General features: G+C 36.4%; 1 protein-coding gene across 1 annotated transcript in view; it reads left to right on the top strand.

The window, feature by feature from the left end:
- LAMA2 (laminin subunit alpha 2) overlaps window positions 1–18,900 on the top strand; it is a 377,372-nt gene that overhangs the window by 83,513 nt on the left and 274,959 nt on the right. The window contains exons 2-3 of the mRNA XM_056344337.1: window positions 12,225–12,395; window positions 16,585–16,697. Of these exons, the coding sequence (XP_056200312.1) occupies window positions 12,225–12,395; window positions 16,585–16,697 (284 nt within the window). The remainder of the gene's footprint in view (window positions 1–12,224; window positions 12,396–16,584; window positions 16,698–18,900) is intronic.

The following is an 18,900-nucleotide window of genomic DNA, read 5'->3' as shown; positions in this document are numbered from 1 at the left end:
AAAGCCAGCCCACAGCTGTATATTATCAATGATAATTAACACAGCTTCATTCCTCTACACTTCCCCCTTTTTTCTTTTTCTTTTTAACATTTCATACCTTATTTTTTTAACAATCATTACAACCTTTTTACAAATAAATTTTTCATACAGCCCTCTGTAATTCCTCTACGTCTACCAACCCATCTAGCTCTAAGTTTTGTGCATCGCCTTCCCTTGCTCTTCCCCAGGCCAGTAAATGATTCCACTAAAGTTTTAGAATTAGTTTTAAATATTACAGTCAGTTATGGTACTTACAGGTTTGCCTGTAAATGTTAGCAACTTGCTAAGTCTACAGAGTCCTTATATTTCAAATATATTTTTTGTATGGGAGTTGATCAGCTATGTCTTGTAAATACTATTGCTAAAAGCCTCATTGTATAATGTGGAACTGTGTGCTTCAGTGGACAGTTCATGCAGAATTAAAAAGTACAGAAGTTAAGGTTTCTGTGAACTGAGCGGTCTCTCACCTAGGATGACTGAAAGCAATTTGTTACTCAGAAAAAAGCTGCATAAAAAGCTGTTGCTATACACAAATGTGGGGGACCTGAAAACTTTTTTTGGCATTTTCCTAACTTTCCAAACAGTGAGGCCAACTAAAGAAAAACCCAAGAGGTGTATATTTACTTTTGATTTCTGAAAAACAAATTGTTTGTTCTCCAGCTGAGAGTCCATTGCTAAAACCTTTAATCATGCAAATAAATGTCAAACTAGTGACAAGAGTACCACTGAAGCTCATTAAAATCCTATTGGAAGACCTGAAGAATTCCTTTCCTTGATGTATCATCCCATACATTTTTAAAGCAACATGCAGGGATTCATCTGTATGCAGTTCTGACTGATTTTAATGGAATGTAAAGATGTGACATCTGTGACAGCTCTGAGTCCACTTTTATAAAGAAGAAAAGGAGGGTTTCGACTAATACAGATAGGCACAGCTTTACCAGAGAGGTATTAAGGGATGCCGATATAATTTAATTTTCATGAATGATAAAGTAAATATGTGTAGGGATGTTCAAGCTGGCTTATATTCTAAGCCAGATGTCTTTGGCAGTTACAAGCAGAAACTGTATACCAGGTTGCACATTTTGTCTCTAATTCTAAACCATGGTACATTGTCACTGGTTTGCTGACAGCCATCTGCTCAGACCTCATTTGATCTTCCCATTCAGTCACCGTTCAAGTGAGGGGACAAAATATATGTAAGGGAGGGAAATTATTGGGCTGTTTTTCTCATGGGGAAAATAAATATTGTTTAAATATTTTTTTCTCACAAGATATATATTAAAAGATACTGAAATCATACACATTCTTTTCATGAAGCAGAAAGAATTCGATACATACTACTGTGACTACAAGTACAGATGTGCTGCCTATTGTATTTGTATATCTGTGTATCTTTTATATATAATTTATAGAAATACACTATTAACAGCACTTATAAATACAGGTATTTAGTAGCACTTTTGTAGCAAAGTCTGGTGAACAAATGTATGTAACAGACAACTATTTCAATGTACCAGAAAAATAGTATACTGTAAAATTGACACAAAATACTCAAAATATTCTTTCATGATCTTATATGTAACTGAAGAGTTTGTTGACTAAATGTGTAGAAACACCAATCTATATTACTACACAAATATAGAATTTAATTTTTAAGTTTATTAATCATATTTTGGCAATATTTCTCAGTTATACAGCTAATACACACCTCAGAACACTGACTGCATGGAAATTAAATAGATAACTTTCCATAGAATAGGACTGGTTATGAGTCTGAGTTGTAAAAAATGTTTTGCATTCTGCTTCAATACTGTAATCAGTGGCGATCTTGATCTTGCTAATTGTGCTTTACATGCATTGAAATTGAACAGATCAAAGTTGTAAGTCCTTATATTATCCAAGGAGAGCAACTTAGCTCTCTTTTTAATAGGGTGTTATGTAGCTTGGGTTTAAGTAACACATAAGTATAAAATGGTAAATGTAAACGGTGCATGTAGCTAAAATGTTGGTTTTAAGACCACCATGGATTTCTGGCGGGGAAGTTGTGCTTAGCCAGTCTGATAGCCTTCTGTGATGAGGTGGCTGGCTTGGTGGATGAGGGGAGAAGAGTAGATGTTATTTATCTTAGCTTTATTAAGGTTTGTGATGTCTCCATAACATCCTCATTTTTCAATGAACTGCAAGGCAGACTGAAAACCGAATGGATAGGCTCAGACAGTGTGGTCAGTGGCACAAAGTCCGTCTGGTGGCAGGTCACTAGTGATCTACCCCAGGGGTCAATACTGTATAACACGATCATTAATGACCTTGATGATGGGGCAGAGTGCACTCTCAGCAAGTTTGCAGGCAATACAAAATTTTACAGAGTGGATGATAGGCCAGAGGGTCATGCTGCCATCCAGATGGACATTGTCAGGCTGGAGAAGTGGACTAACAAGAACCTCATGAAGTTCAGCAAAGGGAAGTGCAAAGTCCTGGGGAGGAACAGTCCCATGCACTAGTACAGACTGGGGCCACATGTCTGGAAAGCAGCTTTGCAGAGAAGGCTCTGGGTGTCCTGGTGTTGAGCAAGCTGAGCATGAGCCAGCAATGTGGCAAAAAAGGCAAACCGGCTGCATTAGTTAGAGTGTCACCAGCAGGCTGAGGGAGGTGATCATTCCCTGTCTGCTCAGCAGTGATGAGAGCTGTGTCCGGTTCTGGGCTCCTCAGTACAAGACAGACATTGACATGTTGGAGTAAGTCCAGGAAATGTCTGGGAAGATGATTAAGGACTTGGAGCATCTATCCTACAAGTAGAGGCTGAGAAGTCTGGGGTTGCTTAGCTTTGAGAAGTCTCAGAGAGATTTTATTAGTGTGCATGTCAAGGGGTGATAGAGAAGACAGCCAAACTTTTCCCAGTGGTATCCAGTGACAGGACAAGAGGTAACAGGGACAAATCGCTCTACAGCAAAATCCTTTTAAACATAAGAAAACACTTTTTTTACCGTGAGGGTGGTCAAACAGTGGAATGTGCTGCTCAGTGAGGCTGTGGATTCTGCATCCTTGGAGCTACTGAAAATTGAGCTGCATGGTCCTGGACAGCCTGCTCTAGTGACCCTACTTGAGCAGGAATTTGGGCTAGATAAGAGGTCCCTTCCAATCTCAATGATACTTTAATTAACTTCAGATAATTAAAGAACTCTGCATAGAAATTGTGAATCTATGGTCTCACATTTTACCAGAATAAGTTAAAACTTTTAGAATCCTTATCAGTATGTGTTTGTAAAGCATTACAGCAGAATAGGAAAGCATAAATCAGTTCAGAGAATGAGAATTGAACTTAATGTTTATTGAAGCTCATCAGTTGAGAGACACATACTTTATTTTAATCTGAATCCTGAGAGTAAAAGTAAGTACATGGAAACTCTTACATATGGTAAGATCATTTTTTCCATTTGCTCTTTGGTTTCATAATGTCAAACTCAGTTTGGATTTTTTTGTCAGTGTAGATGATGCTGAATAGATGGATGACTTCTATTAGCCCTCATAACATGTCTTTTGTTGCCTCTTGTAGAGAACACAGCAAACATCTCAGTCTTTTTGTTTAAGTTGACAGCGTTGGATACTCAAGGGCACCATAACTAATTCTGGCTCTGCAGTGTGTTTTCAATGGACATTCATTTAAAAATTATTGCAAAAATAGTCATATACTTCATATTCTTTAGTGTTCAAGACAATGTATAGCAGGGGTTTCTTTGTGTAAAACAATAGCTTTGTCAAGACCAAAGTCAGCAGTAAATTGCATCTTCTAGAGGCTGCAGTTTTCCCAGGCTCTATTCTGTCTTTGAGAAATTCTGATTTAATTTTTTTTCCATTTTTATTCAGTGACATAATCCTTTTTAATTTCTCCCCTTCAATGCGACCAAACTGTGATAGAGAAATCATACAGGTGTCTTTCCCACTCTTTTTTTGCAACTGAGGGAAGTGCATGAGTGGGGGGAACCAAACTTACAATGCCTTCTGAGTATGGAGATGATGGTACTAAGATGTGGGAACCAAACAAAACTGGACATTTTTAGCTATATCATGCAATTTGAGAAAGTTGTAAATTGATGTGTGCTATCTAAAAACATAAGATACATGATTTGGGAGAATTCCTGTTTGCACAGTGTTGTCTCTCAGAGGTCCTATATTTTTTTCTTGTTAGACCTGCTTGACTGACCACAACCATACTACTGCATTGCAAGGTTTTAATGAAGGTCATGCAGCTCATAAATACAAGGCAATAACTGTAAAGTGCTGCTTGCTTTTTCATGCATAGCACACTCTTTCTACAGGTAAGGTATTTGTACAACTAGTATTTTGCGCTTTAAAATTTGTCCCAGAATACAGACGTATAATTGAAAATCAGTGGGTGCCTGACTCAGACTGGGCATGTAAATACCTTTGAAAATGAGATGTCCATTAAATCTTTGTGCTTTGGATTTTTGATTCAGTGGGAGTTCTGCCATGGATGTCAAGGAGATAGGATTTAATCTTCACCTATATTTTTCCTGTTCTGCTTTGCAAAACAACATTCTGTGACAGCTCTAGGAAAAAGGAAATTCATTACAAAGCTATGAGCATGCTTATATATATTTTTTATCATATAATACTGGGGTATGCCAATAGCAATTTTTTCACTCAGTCTCACAATCTGTGAAACTGATTGTGTTTTGCTATTGAAATCAGCAAAGTCCGTACAAATTTTGAACACTAATTTTGAATGTAACGTGTGGAGAGGTGAGGTAATACTAAATAATCAATATAGCCTTTTCCAAATGTGTTCGTTACTTTGTAAGGAGTACAGTTAGCTTGGCTGTCAAGCTTCTTCAGGTTAGGGCTTTATACTATGCCTTTTGTGTTGAGGTTAAATATGCAGGAGGCTGTATGTAGGATTACTCAGTATGGAGAAAACTACCTGAAAGTAAAAGCAAGCCACCTCTGTAACCAAACATCGAAAACTACATTTTTACTTCCTTTGGAAGGAAAAAAGGGTGACTACCAAACCGTACTATAATACACAGTGGTTTAGGGCAACTGACATAAATGGGAACAGAAACATTTGTTATCCAATTTTGCTTTCCCCTGGACAAATGGACTTAGTGTAAATTTTTTTCAGTCCGTAAGCTCTGTTGTGTCTGGACAGCTATTTCTTCAAATTGGGCTTATTTTCTAGTGGTATAAAACTCTTCATCTACATTGTGGATAGAGTGCATTAAGCTATTTCCTGTGGTGCACAGCTGGAAGCCATTCTGTGCTGCAACATTTTGTTTTGTTTTGTCCCAGTTTTTTCTCCCCACTGTGTTCCCACAGCTTAGCACAAGCTCTGCACTGCAGCAGACAAGTCTCTCTTTTTCCAGTGACACTTCTTAGAACATCTGAAATTGACATATTCTCTTTTGTCTTTTTAGTTACAAATTCAGTGGCGAACAGCTCTGCTTCACTGCATGAACATTTCAAAGTATTCTATAGACTAGGAAGATTGGCTTGAAAAGTTAGACATATTTAGGCAGGCTGTTTTATTTGCTTCTTTGAAGAGACTAGGGATATTTTGAGAAGATTGAAGGAAATACACAGTGCCAAATACTGGTCTGTTTAGAAGAGAGAAGAGGAATATGCAGGCCTTGACAGAGGTTTCTTTGAAGGAGAAAAACATTTTCTTAGTTCTGATGCTTTAGTAAGACACAAAGATATCCCAGATTTGGTAAACCAAAGTTTGTCTTCTGTCTTGGAAGTATTTTAAAAATATTATTAAAAAACAATAATGATTTTTTTTTTTTTTTAGTTAACATTCTGTTTACACGTACAGGGACTGAGATTATTTATATTAACTTTAACCTCAGTAAAATGGGGTGCTGATTTTATCACTGTGTAATCAGAATGTAGACATCAAATAATACTGCATGCAAAATTTCGTGTGCCAACCATTATCTGTCAAGAAGAAAGGTAACAGAGCCTTCTATCAGTATCTTTGCAGTGGTCTTTCTTTTTACGATTGTATTCTATCTTCCCCAGTCTCTCCCACTCAGACAGTTCATCTCCATGCAAAGATCTCCATTGCCATCTTCCATCTCCTACCACGAACTGGTGGTTCTTTATTTCTCACTCAAGGTGGCTGCCGCTTCCTCCGTGCAGTAGCAGAAGCCTGACAAAGGTTATAATCTTGGTCTTGGTTCTTCACTTGTGCTTCCTGGTTCTGTTGTAGTGCTGGAGTGTCCTTCTAGTGAGATGTATCCCACCAGTTGCTCTGCAGATGTAGGATTCTGATGTGATTGAAACGGTATTTGCAATTCTCCATGGGTTATGTGAAGAGTAGGAAAGAAAACATGTCAGAACTGGTAAGTGATAGAAAAACTAATGTACAAGATAATTATTTTGTTTACATTCATATCTATTTTCAGTGGCCCTCCTTTGCTGTAGCTGCTCCTTGACATATCTTACAAGTAGGTTACTCCAGTGACTATCCCCACTTCATAATGAACCTGTAATCACCATTCAGGAGCTGGAGATGTAGTTAATAGCTTTGATTTCCCACAGGAATCCCTCCATCCTCTCAGCTAGGGAAATAGAATGTGCTCTGAAGGTCAATCAGTGCTATTTGGAGGGAGAGTGAGAGTGAGAATGAGATTGAATTCAACAGCTGACAGACTTTATGAAAATGTCTTGTACCTGCTACTTGTGCAGCTCTTGTTCTTCTGCTGATCTGAACTATTGCAATAAAGTATGTGGAAAATCTGTCAGTTTGGCAGAGAGGTAGGTAACTGGGCATGGAAAAAGAGGGCAGGGTGCCAGGCATCACACTGGTGGGTTTTATTCCACCGGTAGTCAATGAGCTTATATGAACTGGAGGCTGGTGAGAAAACATGAAAAGTACACGAAAGAAAACTGGGCTGTTATTTTCCTTTATGCAATGAGATTAGGAAAACATAAGAAAATGATTTGGGTAATAACTGCTTTGCGGCAAACTGCAAGAACATTGCCAATCTCAGAGAATGTTCCATAGAATAAGAAGCCATTAATGAGACCTCTATAGATGCAAGGTAATGATGAGAAGTAGTGTATAGGACAATGGCTGTTGGAAGAAATTAATACTGGAAAAAATATTATGGTTTCATTAGCAATGCCACACAAAATCAAAGTTACAGTTTCTACTCCATTATGGGTGGACCTTGATGTTGGGTTTAATGTACTACCAGCCTTAGTAAGAAACAACTACAGGTATATATGAGAAGCAATATTGAGGAAAAATGTGAAAAAAAGAGAAATATAGTGATACCTCCCTGGATAAAACCCTGCAACAAGCAGTGATTCAGGGATTTTCTGAACTGACAACTGTACACCAAGCCCTTCATGTTTAACAGACCCAGATAAACCCTTCTTCTACGTACTAATCTAATTTGGTTTTAATGCATTCCTGCCTTTGGAATAAAAACTTTTTATTGTATAATTTATTCATGTATTCTAGAATTTAATTTCTATCATACTGAAAAGCAGATCCATTTATCAACACACAAAAAATCCCAATCAGTGTAGAAAAATTCTGTCCGATAAGTTGATTCAATACCTCCAGATCGTGGTAGAAAGGTAACTAAACTTACTATGTTCATTTCCAAATGTTCACTTAGTAAACCCACTTCTGATTTTATATACATCTCCAAGTCAGTTCTTTTCCCAGTAGAAGACTCTCAGCCTATTAATGTACACATTCAGATGTTGATCCACAGCTGTGATCTTGTCACACTTCATCTTTTTTTAGTTCTACCATGTTCTTTTGGAGATGAGAGATCACAGAATTATAGAAAAGGAATATCATACAGTATTTAAGTTGTCATTATGGATGGATTTATGCAACTATGTAATGACATTTTGTTTCTATTCATTGAGCTAATATTTTCATTGAAATTTCCGTAACAAAATTTTCAGGGCTTATAATAGCTAGTGCAGAGGCTATTATATTTTCCTCCTGTACATTAATTTCCATTCCTCTATTTCATCTGCTGTGTTATTGTCTAGACACACCATACTGAGAAATTTTTCTACCACTCTTTGTGATCTGCCCTTATTTTGATTATCCTGCATCATTTCTGTCATTAATAAACTGTTACCTTAGTTTTTACCCTTTTTTCCCAAGTTACTTATGTAACTGTTGAACAAAAGAGGATTCAGCAAAGATTGCTGTGGTTTTCCAGTGTTACTCCCCATTTCCCTTTTTTGTTATTGTTATCTCATGAGAGGTCATTCCCTCACATGTCACTATAGCTTAGTTCCTTTAATGGCCTCTGCAGAATCTTGTCAAAAATCTGTTTATCTAAATATGTTGAACTCGGTGAATCAATTACACCTACATGCCTGCCAACATCTACAAAGAATTTCAGTATTGATAGGGATGACTGGTGAGGACTCTGAAAAAAAACCCAACACTAATCCCAAGCATCCACTATTTTTGTCTTTAAGATAGATACTCAGATCTGCTTTGATAACTGTTTAAAAAACTGGTAATGTAGTTAGCACTTTGGTACCACACCCTACTTAACTAGAGCACTGGCAGTGTACAATGAATGCATCTGAGTTTGTAGGCAAAACCCAGCTGTTCCTGCGGATTTACTGCTTTTCATTTCTACCATTTTTTTCCTAAAACTCTTTCTGTTGACAATATGTGTCAAACTTACCACTAATTCTGTAGCAAGTGAAGCAGCTTGCTTGATTACCCTTGCATGGTACACCATTTTAAAGAGTTTTTTCCGTTTCTGTGTTATTTTCCTTTCATAGTCTAATCACCTGTCAACACTAAACAAACTATTGGGTTTCCATGCTCTAAAAGCTCCATGGAATGTGTTCCATGCTTAAAAACCAAAGTGGAGAGCAAAAAGATGACCATGCCTATTCATAGGTGAGAATCTGAGACTGTTTTTCTTTTCATGCAACAGAAGTCTGTTGAAAACCAGAAATTGAACCCAAGCTGCTAAAATCACTGCCTAATTACAAGACAATCTTTTCTGCCTGTTTCCTCCATGCAATTTTGGTATTTTTTATTGGTTGAAATGAATGCTAATCTGTTTTTTACCAGTGGCACAAAGGAAGGAAAAGATTGATGTAGCTGGCAGTTGAAGGGAGTAGAATTTCTCTGCTTGCACTTGACCTACACAAAATAAACATAATGGGTTTCTGACTCAGAGGCATACTACCCAGTCTTTGCACTGGAGCAAATGATTACTAAAGGTATTTGGCAATAAAAATAACTCTAGCAGATCAAGTTTTTGGAAGTATTTGATAGGAGGATGCCCACAGAATTCAAGGTGCGATTGATAACTAGATAAACTGTAATTTAGTGAGAAATTGAATTTTAAGATGCACAATACTAGCACACCAATTTTAAAATATTTCTTCTATATGATTATGACCATGAAAAATAAGGCTAAATTCTCTAAAAAAAAAATAATATGAATTGTGGTGTCTTGAGCTGTCTTGCCTTTCTCCTGGGGATTTACAGTTGGACAGATGTGAATCTTAGAAAGGGTGAACAGTGTACACTGGCATCATCAACATTAATATTTTTATTTCATATGCAAAGGGACTAACTAAAGGGTTCAAGACAATGGTTTCATCTTCTGTATTGCTAGAATCTTGTGCCTATGTTGTGAAAGTATTATATATATAAATTACTAGAAAGCAAGCAACATGAATAGTATTGCTTCCTCTATTCCATCTGGCTTGCACATCAGATGTTCTTTAAAAGCAAATCTTTATTTTGGGCTATACAAAGCAGTATCATAGAATATCTCGAGCTGAAAGGGACCCATAAGGATCATCAAGCCCAACTCCCTGCTCCTCGCAAATAATTATTGAAAAAAAATTCAAATATGTAGTTGTTAATTGTAATCTTTAACTTGTTAAAATTCCAGGGCTGGGAAATGTATCAGTATGCAAGTGAAGTGCTGGGTGCAGTGTAGGAACACTTCAGGCACCTTTTGCTCTCTGCCTGTCAGATCAACTCCTGCAAGCCTGCAGGGAATGCGATGTGATGAACTTCTCTGTGAGGTGCTGGGACCTGGACATGGTCTCTTCAGTGAAACACCCAATACTTGTTCCGGTGCCCGTGTTTGTACTGATTATGGGCAAGACTGTTTTGGTAGTTTTGCCCTAAGCTGCTGTGTACATAAAAGAGGTTAACTATGAGTGAAATTATGTTCTAATTGATGACTTATGTACTCTTCATTTGGTTAAGTAGAGTTAAAGCTTAGAACAATGGTATGATTTGTGTATGGGTGTATAACATACAGTATTTTTATAGCTGTGTGAATGTGGAGGATTTTTGGCTGCTCTTTTTCAGCTGTTCCATTTTTTCTTGAAGGATTTGTTTATTCTCCTGATGCCATGTACAGCAGTTCCTTGTGTGTAGGATCATTCTGTCCTTTTTATGAGGTTCGCTTCTGAGGGAATAAAATGCCTCCAAACCAAATGCCAGACTCTGTGTTAAGACTAAATGATTACTGGATTTTATGCTATTAACTTTGTACAACCTAAAAAGAGAATAATAAGGCTGTAAGTCAACATAGGAAGTTCCACAGCTAGTAATTAATCTGCTCTGCTAAAGCTTACACAGATTTTTACCCTGTGCCTCCATTGTGGAAGGCAGCAAATACCACTGAATGCATTGAATAAAAATACAAGAACAACTGTATAGATTTTAAAATGCGATGAAAATGAGCTGTAATCTATATAGAAGCAGCAAGCTACACGATCAATAAAATCTCAACTATTGATTGACTATACAAATTGGACAGGTTAGTAACTAATTGGTTTCTTTGCTCAAAGAGTATGTTTAACATGGTTTTAAAATGAGCATGAGAGTCACTGACTCGCAATGGCAGAGGACAGCTGTACCATGACCAGCTAAGCTTGGTAATTAAATGGCGTACAGGTTAATTAGAGACAAGCAGGGGACTGGAGTTACAGGACTGAAAGGAGTCAGTTGAATAGTGTTGTCCATCTGTCTGTGGAGGAGGAAAAGGAATGTCATTATAAAGGGAGCTTCATCAAGTGTACAATAATTGCAAATTGAGTTTTCATTAAAGCCTTATTTTAAGGTTAAAATAGTAAAATAGGGTTAGAAGCTGAATGAATTGCAGAAGAGTGGGTTTGGAGCCAGTGGAAATTGTCATCAAATAAACCGCAATATGATCCCAATCCATACCTCAGATTTTTTTGTCGTTGTTTTGGTTTAACCTGCAGCCATGGCAAATTACGGTTTTGAAGATGCAAACCTGATTGATTTAATGTGAGGGGCTAATGTATACATTCAGCACATCATATCGGTTTGTCTCTATGGATCAATTTTATCACGGCTCAAAGGTTTTGATCAGTATTTAGTGGGAAGGAGAGTAACCCACTTAAATGATTGATCTTTGTATGGTTTATAATCTTTACAGTTTACAGTTATATAGAATTTAGTTCAGCAGAGCACTCAGACATGTGCTTAAGTGCTGTGCTGAATAAGAATTATAATACATCACTAAGCATGTGCACCTGAAAAAAATAACAGTGCTACCATAAAAGACATAATGTTGTATATGTCTATATTATACTCTTCTTGAGGAAAGGGAAACAACACATGGCAGATGCTATTCATGTTTCTCCATGAATTACTCAGCTGCTCTGATGACAAAGGTTACTATGAGGTCCTAAGCAGAACAGTAATATAGTGTAATACAAGTGATGCAGTCTGCGAAGTGAAAGCTTTCCCGTGGAGATGTGAGGAGAAAAGAAAAATAATAAAGAGTTTTCATAGGTGATTTGTGTACAATGTTTCAATGTCCAATTGAGTAGGAGGACAAGGTTTGATTAGGAAAAAAAAATAAATTATGATGCTTTGTATGTTTCCATACTTTACTTTCTCCCTTGGTGTTCTGCTGTTGTTGAAGATCTAACCAGAAGTTACCAATTTGAATTTTAGAAGGGAATGAGGAGGAAACCATCAGTATAATGGCTTTATTCTGACGTCTAAATTTTGGATTCAAAACCGAAGTTGGTGCTTTTCTGTGCTTCGTTACTTCCATAGTTGTTGAAAATTAAGCCTTCTCCTTTAACACTGTAATGGGTCCTGCTAAATTCACCTTGCCTCTGTTACTTTTGTTTATGATTTTATTTTCTTTTGTTTGCAGGGTTGTTTCCTGCAGTGCTGAACCTGGCTACTAATGCTCTCATCACAACTAATGCTACCTGTGGAGAAAAGGGTCGGGAAATGTACTGCAAACTTGTTGAACATGTTCCTGGACAGCCTGCAAGGAACCCTCAGTGCCGTATTTGTGATCAAAGGAGCAGGGTTCCACATCGTACGTGGGCCATTTTCACTTTGTTCTTTCAAAAAGATTTTTTTCCAAAGGTTGTAGATACTCAGCAAACAATACTGTAGGTCACCAGCCCAATTATTATGAAGTGTCTGTCTCTTTCTTGTTAAATTAGGTTACCTGTCTCTTCCATCGGTATCTCAAAAACTGTATCTCTTATGTATACTCCTCAAACTGAACTTTCTAATTCAGATACTTAAAAGTAGAGCACCTAAATTCATGTTTAGAAAAATTAAGTATGTACCGCTGTTGAATTCTCCTGCTATATAGTAACCATGAATGAAAACCAGATGACTTTTACCTGCATACCTACATGTGGAATTTGAACATTTTGACCCACGTAAGCAACATCTGAAATTTCAGTTTAGGGCCAACTCGTTTTATTTTCTTTTGTTCTGGGATATTTTTCTTCTTCATTTGATGTTAATTCAATTTCACTGAGCCAGCAAAAAGAAGATAAGATAATGGAGCATGTTTGGTTTAATTGCTTAGTTTTTCGTATTAAAATTGATCTTTGCTAACACTGCTTTCTAAAGACTACCCAGAAGCAAAACCAGTTTTCAAGTATAAATTTGTTATCATCTGCTTCAGAGACGCATATTTCTAATAGTTGGGAAGATTAGAATTAAAAAAAATTCTTAGTCCAGTCATACAAGTTTGATTTCATGTGACCTAGCAGTGAAAGACATGAGTAGCATTAACATTGCTATATTTTTGTGAGTATGTTGGCACTGCAGATGGTAGAGCATAAAGATGCGCTTAAGACAGCTTTCACTGGAATAGGTAAAATGTTGGAAGAAGCACAGCCACAGAAGCATGGAGACAATTTTTCTGTTTTTCTGGCTGCTTCCACCTGAAACCTAGCTCAGGTGTATTTATACCTCATGGTAAAGCACATTTAAGCATGTGCTTAAAACCACAGGGCGGGGTGGGGGTAGACAACATTTAATCTACCTGCTTGTTCCAGACAGCATGAGCTATCGATGGCTGTAGCTTTCCAGACAGAAGCTTCTTCAGCTTCTCCTTTAGAAACTTCCTTCTAGGGCCACCCTTCCTAGAGTTATTTTATTCATTACAAAGTCTTTCTTTAATAGGTAATCTGCATCTTCCTTGCAGAAATTAATGTTATCTTTTTCCTAACTTCAGTCAATACAAGAAATCTATTATTTCCTTTTTCTATACTCAAGTATTTTACTTAATTGAGGGTTGATGATACTGCTTTATCCAGTTTCTGCACTAAATGATCTTTTGTCTTTCTCCTCAAAGGTTGGATTTTCTAGAACTCTTAACTGTGCAAATGGCAGTTCTTTGGATTCTCTAGAGGATTTAATCTTTATTAGAATTCACCTGAGCAAGATCTTACCAGCAGTGCATAGAGATCAGTCTTTGCTTCAGAATGAATACAATATATGACTGTTTACATGTTTTGCTTGGATATTTCCCCTTTTTAATGTGTGACACCACTGAGAAATATATAGCTAGTTGTCCATTATAATCCCCACGTGCATTCCTGCTAAATGGCTACCTATTCATTTACTCCCCATCATGTATTTGCAAAGCTAATTATAATTGCCCCAGTACAGACTCCTTCATTTGTCTGAACACAGTTGCAACCTATTTTTTTTCCCTCAAGATAGTTTTCCAAGTTTCAATATCTTTTTTAATTGAAGTAAATGCTGCCTTCTGAGGAAAGTTCATATGATTTTGTAGCAATATAAGCATTAAAAAAAAGTTGTACTAAGTAGTGTGTCTCATTCAGAGAAGATTTCAGGGGTTTTTGGAACCATTCCAACTGGCAGAAACACTGTGCAATAGATTCTTTCCTTTCTTTATAGATGGGTATTTAGAGACACATGCACATCTTACAAGGGTTTTTTTTCTCTATATAATTTGTTTAATTCAAAACCCAAACCTAAACCAGAACCGGATTGCTTTGTTCCCATGTCCTGCTTATGATATTAGATAGTGTACACAAATATATATGTGTATGCACAGACGTGCATATATATACATATATGTATATAAATGCCATCTGAATGATTTGCATCTGTGTTTCCCCTCACTCCTACTCTCTTAAAAACTTGAATCTGCCCAGCTTCATAATGTCTGGTCTTTTTTTGCCAACCACATCTCATTTTAAGGTTTTAAAATGTTCATTTGGCAGAAGGAAGTGCCTTTTTTAAACAGAGATGGCTCATTAATAGGAGAGCCATGTAATGTAACCAGACTTTAAATGATCCCCCTGGAATGTGCAAGTCTGGAGTGCCTCCCCTTAATTACCGTAGTAGAAAGTGAACACGAATTCCCTGGTTAATCACATGTGAGCCCAAATTAAAGAGCACAGTTTGATAGACTCACTCTGTAAGTTCTCCCCCTTGCCATCCACCAGGGAGGTTAGTCGAACTGTATTTGCAATCCAGTCGGTTTTACAAATACTATATTATTTTTCCCTTACCTTTTAAATAGGCAAAACATGCCAGCAATTAATCAGTCTTTTCAAATTAATTAGGATTAAACTTTCATAATGGTAATTACAGCTAATTGTTGATTCATCTCCCAGCCCTCCTTCTCATGATTTACCTTTATATCAATTTTACCTGAAGAGACTTACATCAAAATTTCCGATTAGACAGCTTCTGTCACAATCACTGAAGAGCTCTGAGTTGGATTTACAGGTGATTTTTGCTAGCACTCATTTAAAGCCAAGGTTTGTGAAAATGATCAGAGCTGTGGGAACTGAGAACATGTAAAGCATGGGTGTGTTTTGCTTTTCCCTTCAATATACTTGTAGCACCCGTATTCTAACTTGCAAATGTTGGTGCCCACTAATGCCACTGAATAATCTGATATTTAAATGAAATTTTTTGGCATTTTCAATTCCAAGGGCTTATGCCTTCTCTCACTCCCACAAAGCACTTTAATTGTATCTTTAAATATGTTCAGACATTCTGGTTTTCCTTAATGAGCTAGGACTCCTGTCCTCCACAGGTGGTTGATATAGCAAAAAGCTGAAGACACAAAGACTGTCAATCTGGCTGGTTGATTTAAGTAATAATTAAAATAAGAAGTAAATTAAGCGGTCCATGAATTAATTATTTGCAATTCTAGGACTAGCTAGTAATGAAGCATATTCCAGTTTTATATCAAGAAAACCTGTCAGTTTAGAAAGCTATCATTAATGAGAGGTGTAGTATTTCTGTTTTGTTATGTTCTCACAGATAGAACTTGCATAGAAGAAACCTGCTATATTTAAATTTCCTTTGAGCTATTTTCCTCATAATGTACAGACTTGCTCTAGCCAATTAGGGGCTTCAAAATATGGATCTTTGTACATTTTAAAATTGAGGTTATGATATTCTCTATTTTGTACAGGAGAGAAACACAAATTGACTACAAAAAGTAAGCTGGAAACATTGAGTGCAATTTTTCTCAGTCTAAATGACATTAAAATACTGTGCAAGCAAACTTCAATAATTTAGAAGATCCTGAAATCTAGGAAGAGTTCAAGTCTGTAAATAAATTCTTATCCCTATTATTTGGGTTTTATTTGGGACACTACAGCAGTGTAAATGTTGACATGAAAAGTAATGCATCTTGGATTTTGATATGTATTATAACCAAGCAAACTTTCTTTATATGTCTGTACATGAGTCAGTTTTCCGGTTGAGAAATACATCCTGTAATGATTTCTGAATCATTTCCTGAATTATTTCCATGTGTGCTTAGAAATGTCTTAGATATGCAAGTACCAGTATCGCTTTAATCTCTGCTTTCCTTGCACAACATATCTCAGGTTCCTCATTTGTTGTTTCTGTTGCAACATTTAATGACTTTACAGTACCTGAAACTTTGGAAGACTGCAGGAAGTGTTTACTTGATTTAGACGGTTACATTTTCTGTAGAATCAGGAGAGCCTCCAAATGCATTTAGGTGTTCTGAATCACCTTCTTGTGATCCTAACCAAAATGAAACAACTAATGTTAGATGAGTATTCTAGTAAAAATAAGTATGACTTCCCCAAGAGTAAAAGCAAAATTAATTTGCCGGTCTTTTATTTTAAAGTGCCGACTCATTATTTCTGTAGTTGTCTTAAAATCTAGATTTTAGATCTAAAAACGATTTAAATCTCCTAATAATTCTAAAATATATTAATGTATTTCTGCTGTTCTAACAGAGCGACATCCAATAACAAATGCAATTGATGGCAAGAACACTTGGTGGCAAAGCCCTAGTATCCAGAATGGAATTGAATATCATTATGTGACCATCACGTTGGACCTCCAACAGGTAGACTTTTGTTTGCTTGTTTCTGGAAAGGCTGTCTTTCTTGCACAATAGATCATCTGGATTATTTTTGTCTTTACTCTGTGTTGCTTTTATATTATGAATATAAACTCAAGTTCTCTGATATCTTTATAAACAACAGAAAGTTAATTTTGACTGACCCATTCATTGTAACATAACGTACCAAGTTAAAAATAATTATTTTATATATGTTTTTATGAAGTCAAGTATTAAAATTATTTTAAATATAACATTTTCAGTTATTTTTTTCCTGATAACTTTTGGTTTGGCTCTTTAAAAATAATTAAAAGATTGTTTGAGAAAAAAGTAATATGAGTAAAAGTTTCTGTTCAGAATACTGTTCTTCTTGTTTCAGTAATGTAGTACTTAAGTATTTTTGTGTATTTTTGTGTATTTAAATATACTAAAAATAGTTCAGCTGTGCTAGGGATACATGTGCATGTGATGGTTTATTTTGAGGGGCAGCCTGGGTAAAGGGATGGGTTTGACTAATGAGGTCCTTAGATAAATTGCCTCTTGTTAGTGAAACCTTGCTTGACAGATGTAGCAATACAGAATGTAGTTATTTGATGCTTATGAAAGTGCTACATAAATTCCAGTTATGTAAGCAAGAGAATTTGAGGGTAGATGGAAAATAATATTATTTGTATTATGCCAAGATAAATACAGAACAATTATCTGGTACCAAATTTATTCATAATGTTATTAAACTTGACTGTTTTGGTATTCAGTTAAGTAGGTAACAAATTAATTCCCCCCTACCCCTTAAAATCTTCTCTGGTCTGTGGCTGGCCAACATTTGTCTGCAACTTGGGTCAGACCAGAAAGAACAGAATCATAGAATCATTTAGGTTGGAAAAAACTTTTAAGATCATGAGTCCGATTGTTAACCTATCACTGGCAAGTCCCCCACTAAACGATGGCCCTAAGTGCCAGATCTACCCGTCTTTTAAACACCTCCAGGGATGGTGACTCAACCACTTCCCTGGGCAGCCTGTTCAGTGCTTGATAACCCTTTCAGTGAAGAATTTTTTCCTAATATCCAATCTAAAACTCCCCGGCACAACTTGAGGCTTGTAATTGCTATGTTTGTGCTGATAAATTCTTGCTTTAAGTACAAAATGCTTAACTTCTTTTTGTGCGATAGAGCTACAAAAAGGCAAATCTACAAGTAAAGGACTGAAAATTGTAGAACTGCATTAGATTGTGTGTTAGTACTGGTAAATATGATAGTACATGGACTGCTTTTATCGATCCCAATTTCATTAGAAAATCAGGAAAATAATTACAATTTCTTCATTTATGTAGTGCTTGGCTTTTTGAGGCAGATACAATTTTATTTTTTTTTACTTTATTGTGCAGTGTGGCCATATAAAAATAGCATATGCTCATTAGCAATAGCTAATAAAATGAAAGTAAAATATATTTAACTTTAGAAGGAGGTAAATTATTATCAGTTGTGTTGGGAAAAACGCAATATTTTTTGTTATTTTCTCCCAACAGTTGAGGTTTGCCATAATACTTAGAAAAAGAGCTTTTATTTATAATGGAGGCTAGGTTTCTAATTCATTAAAGTATGTTTGAAATATGTACCTTTCTGTTATAAAAATATGAGTTGAAAACTGGAACTGTTTGGTTCCGAGCATCTTTGCTAATTTGCTCTTAATACTTCACTTTTTAGTAATTTTGATAATCACCATCTTACCTATTTCACAAGAATATTACAGACCACCATTCATGGATGTATATGTGAAACTATTTTTTACAGTACTTTTCATCCAGCAGGTGCATAGGAGGTCAAAAAATTAATGCAGATTTATTTGGGAGTTGCTCACGTGAATTTAAATGGAGGTTAAAATGAGAGGCTGAGTTACGCTGGTTACTGAAATTGAGACTGCAGGTCCAAGCTTGGCAGGGTAGCTTCCTCGGTGTGCTAGGTTACTGCATCTATGAAGCACTCACAAATTACCCAGAGAAGCTGTCCACTGTTCTGCATCCCTGAGTCCTGCTGCTTGTGTAGGGTCTGTCGGTGAGCACTTCAAGTGCAACAAAAGTATTTCAGGTCCTGTGCGTGCAGTGTTTCGCAGGACAGAAAATAACCTTTCTCTTCAACAAGTATAGAGAAGGGAGTTGGCAAAACAGAAGTGCTTAGACTTCTGGAGAGAACATATTCCTTGTACTCACG

Source organism: Falco biarmicus, chromosome 6 (assembly GCF_023638135.1).
Source record: "Falco biarmicus isolate bFalBia1 chromosome 6, bFalBia1.pri, whole genome shotgun sequence".
In the NCBI taxonomy this organism is placed as follows: domain Eukaryota; kingdom Metazoa; phylum Chordata; class Aves; order Falconiformes; family Falconidae; genus Falco; species Falco biarmicus.
This window is presented reverse-complemented; position numbering and strand designations above follow the sequence as displayed.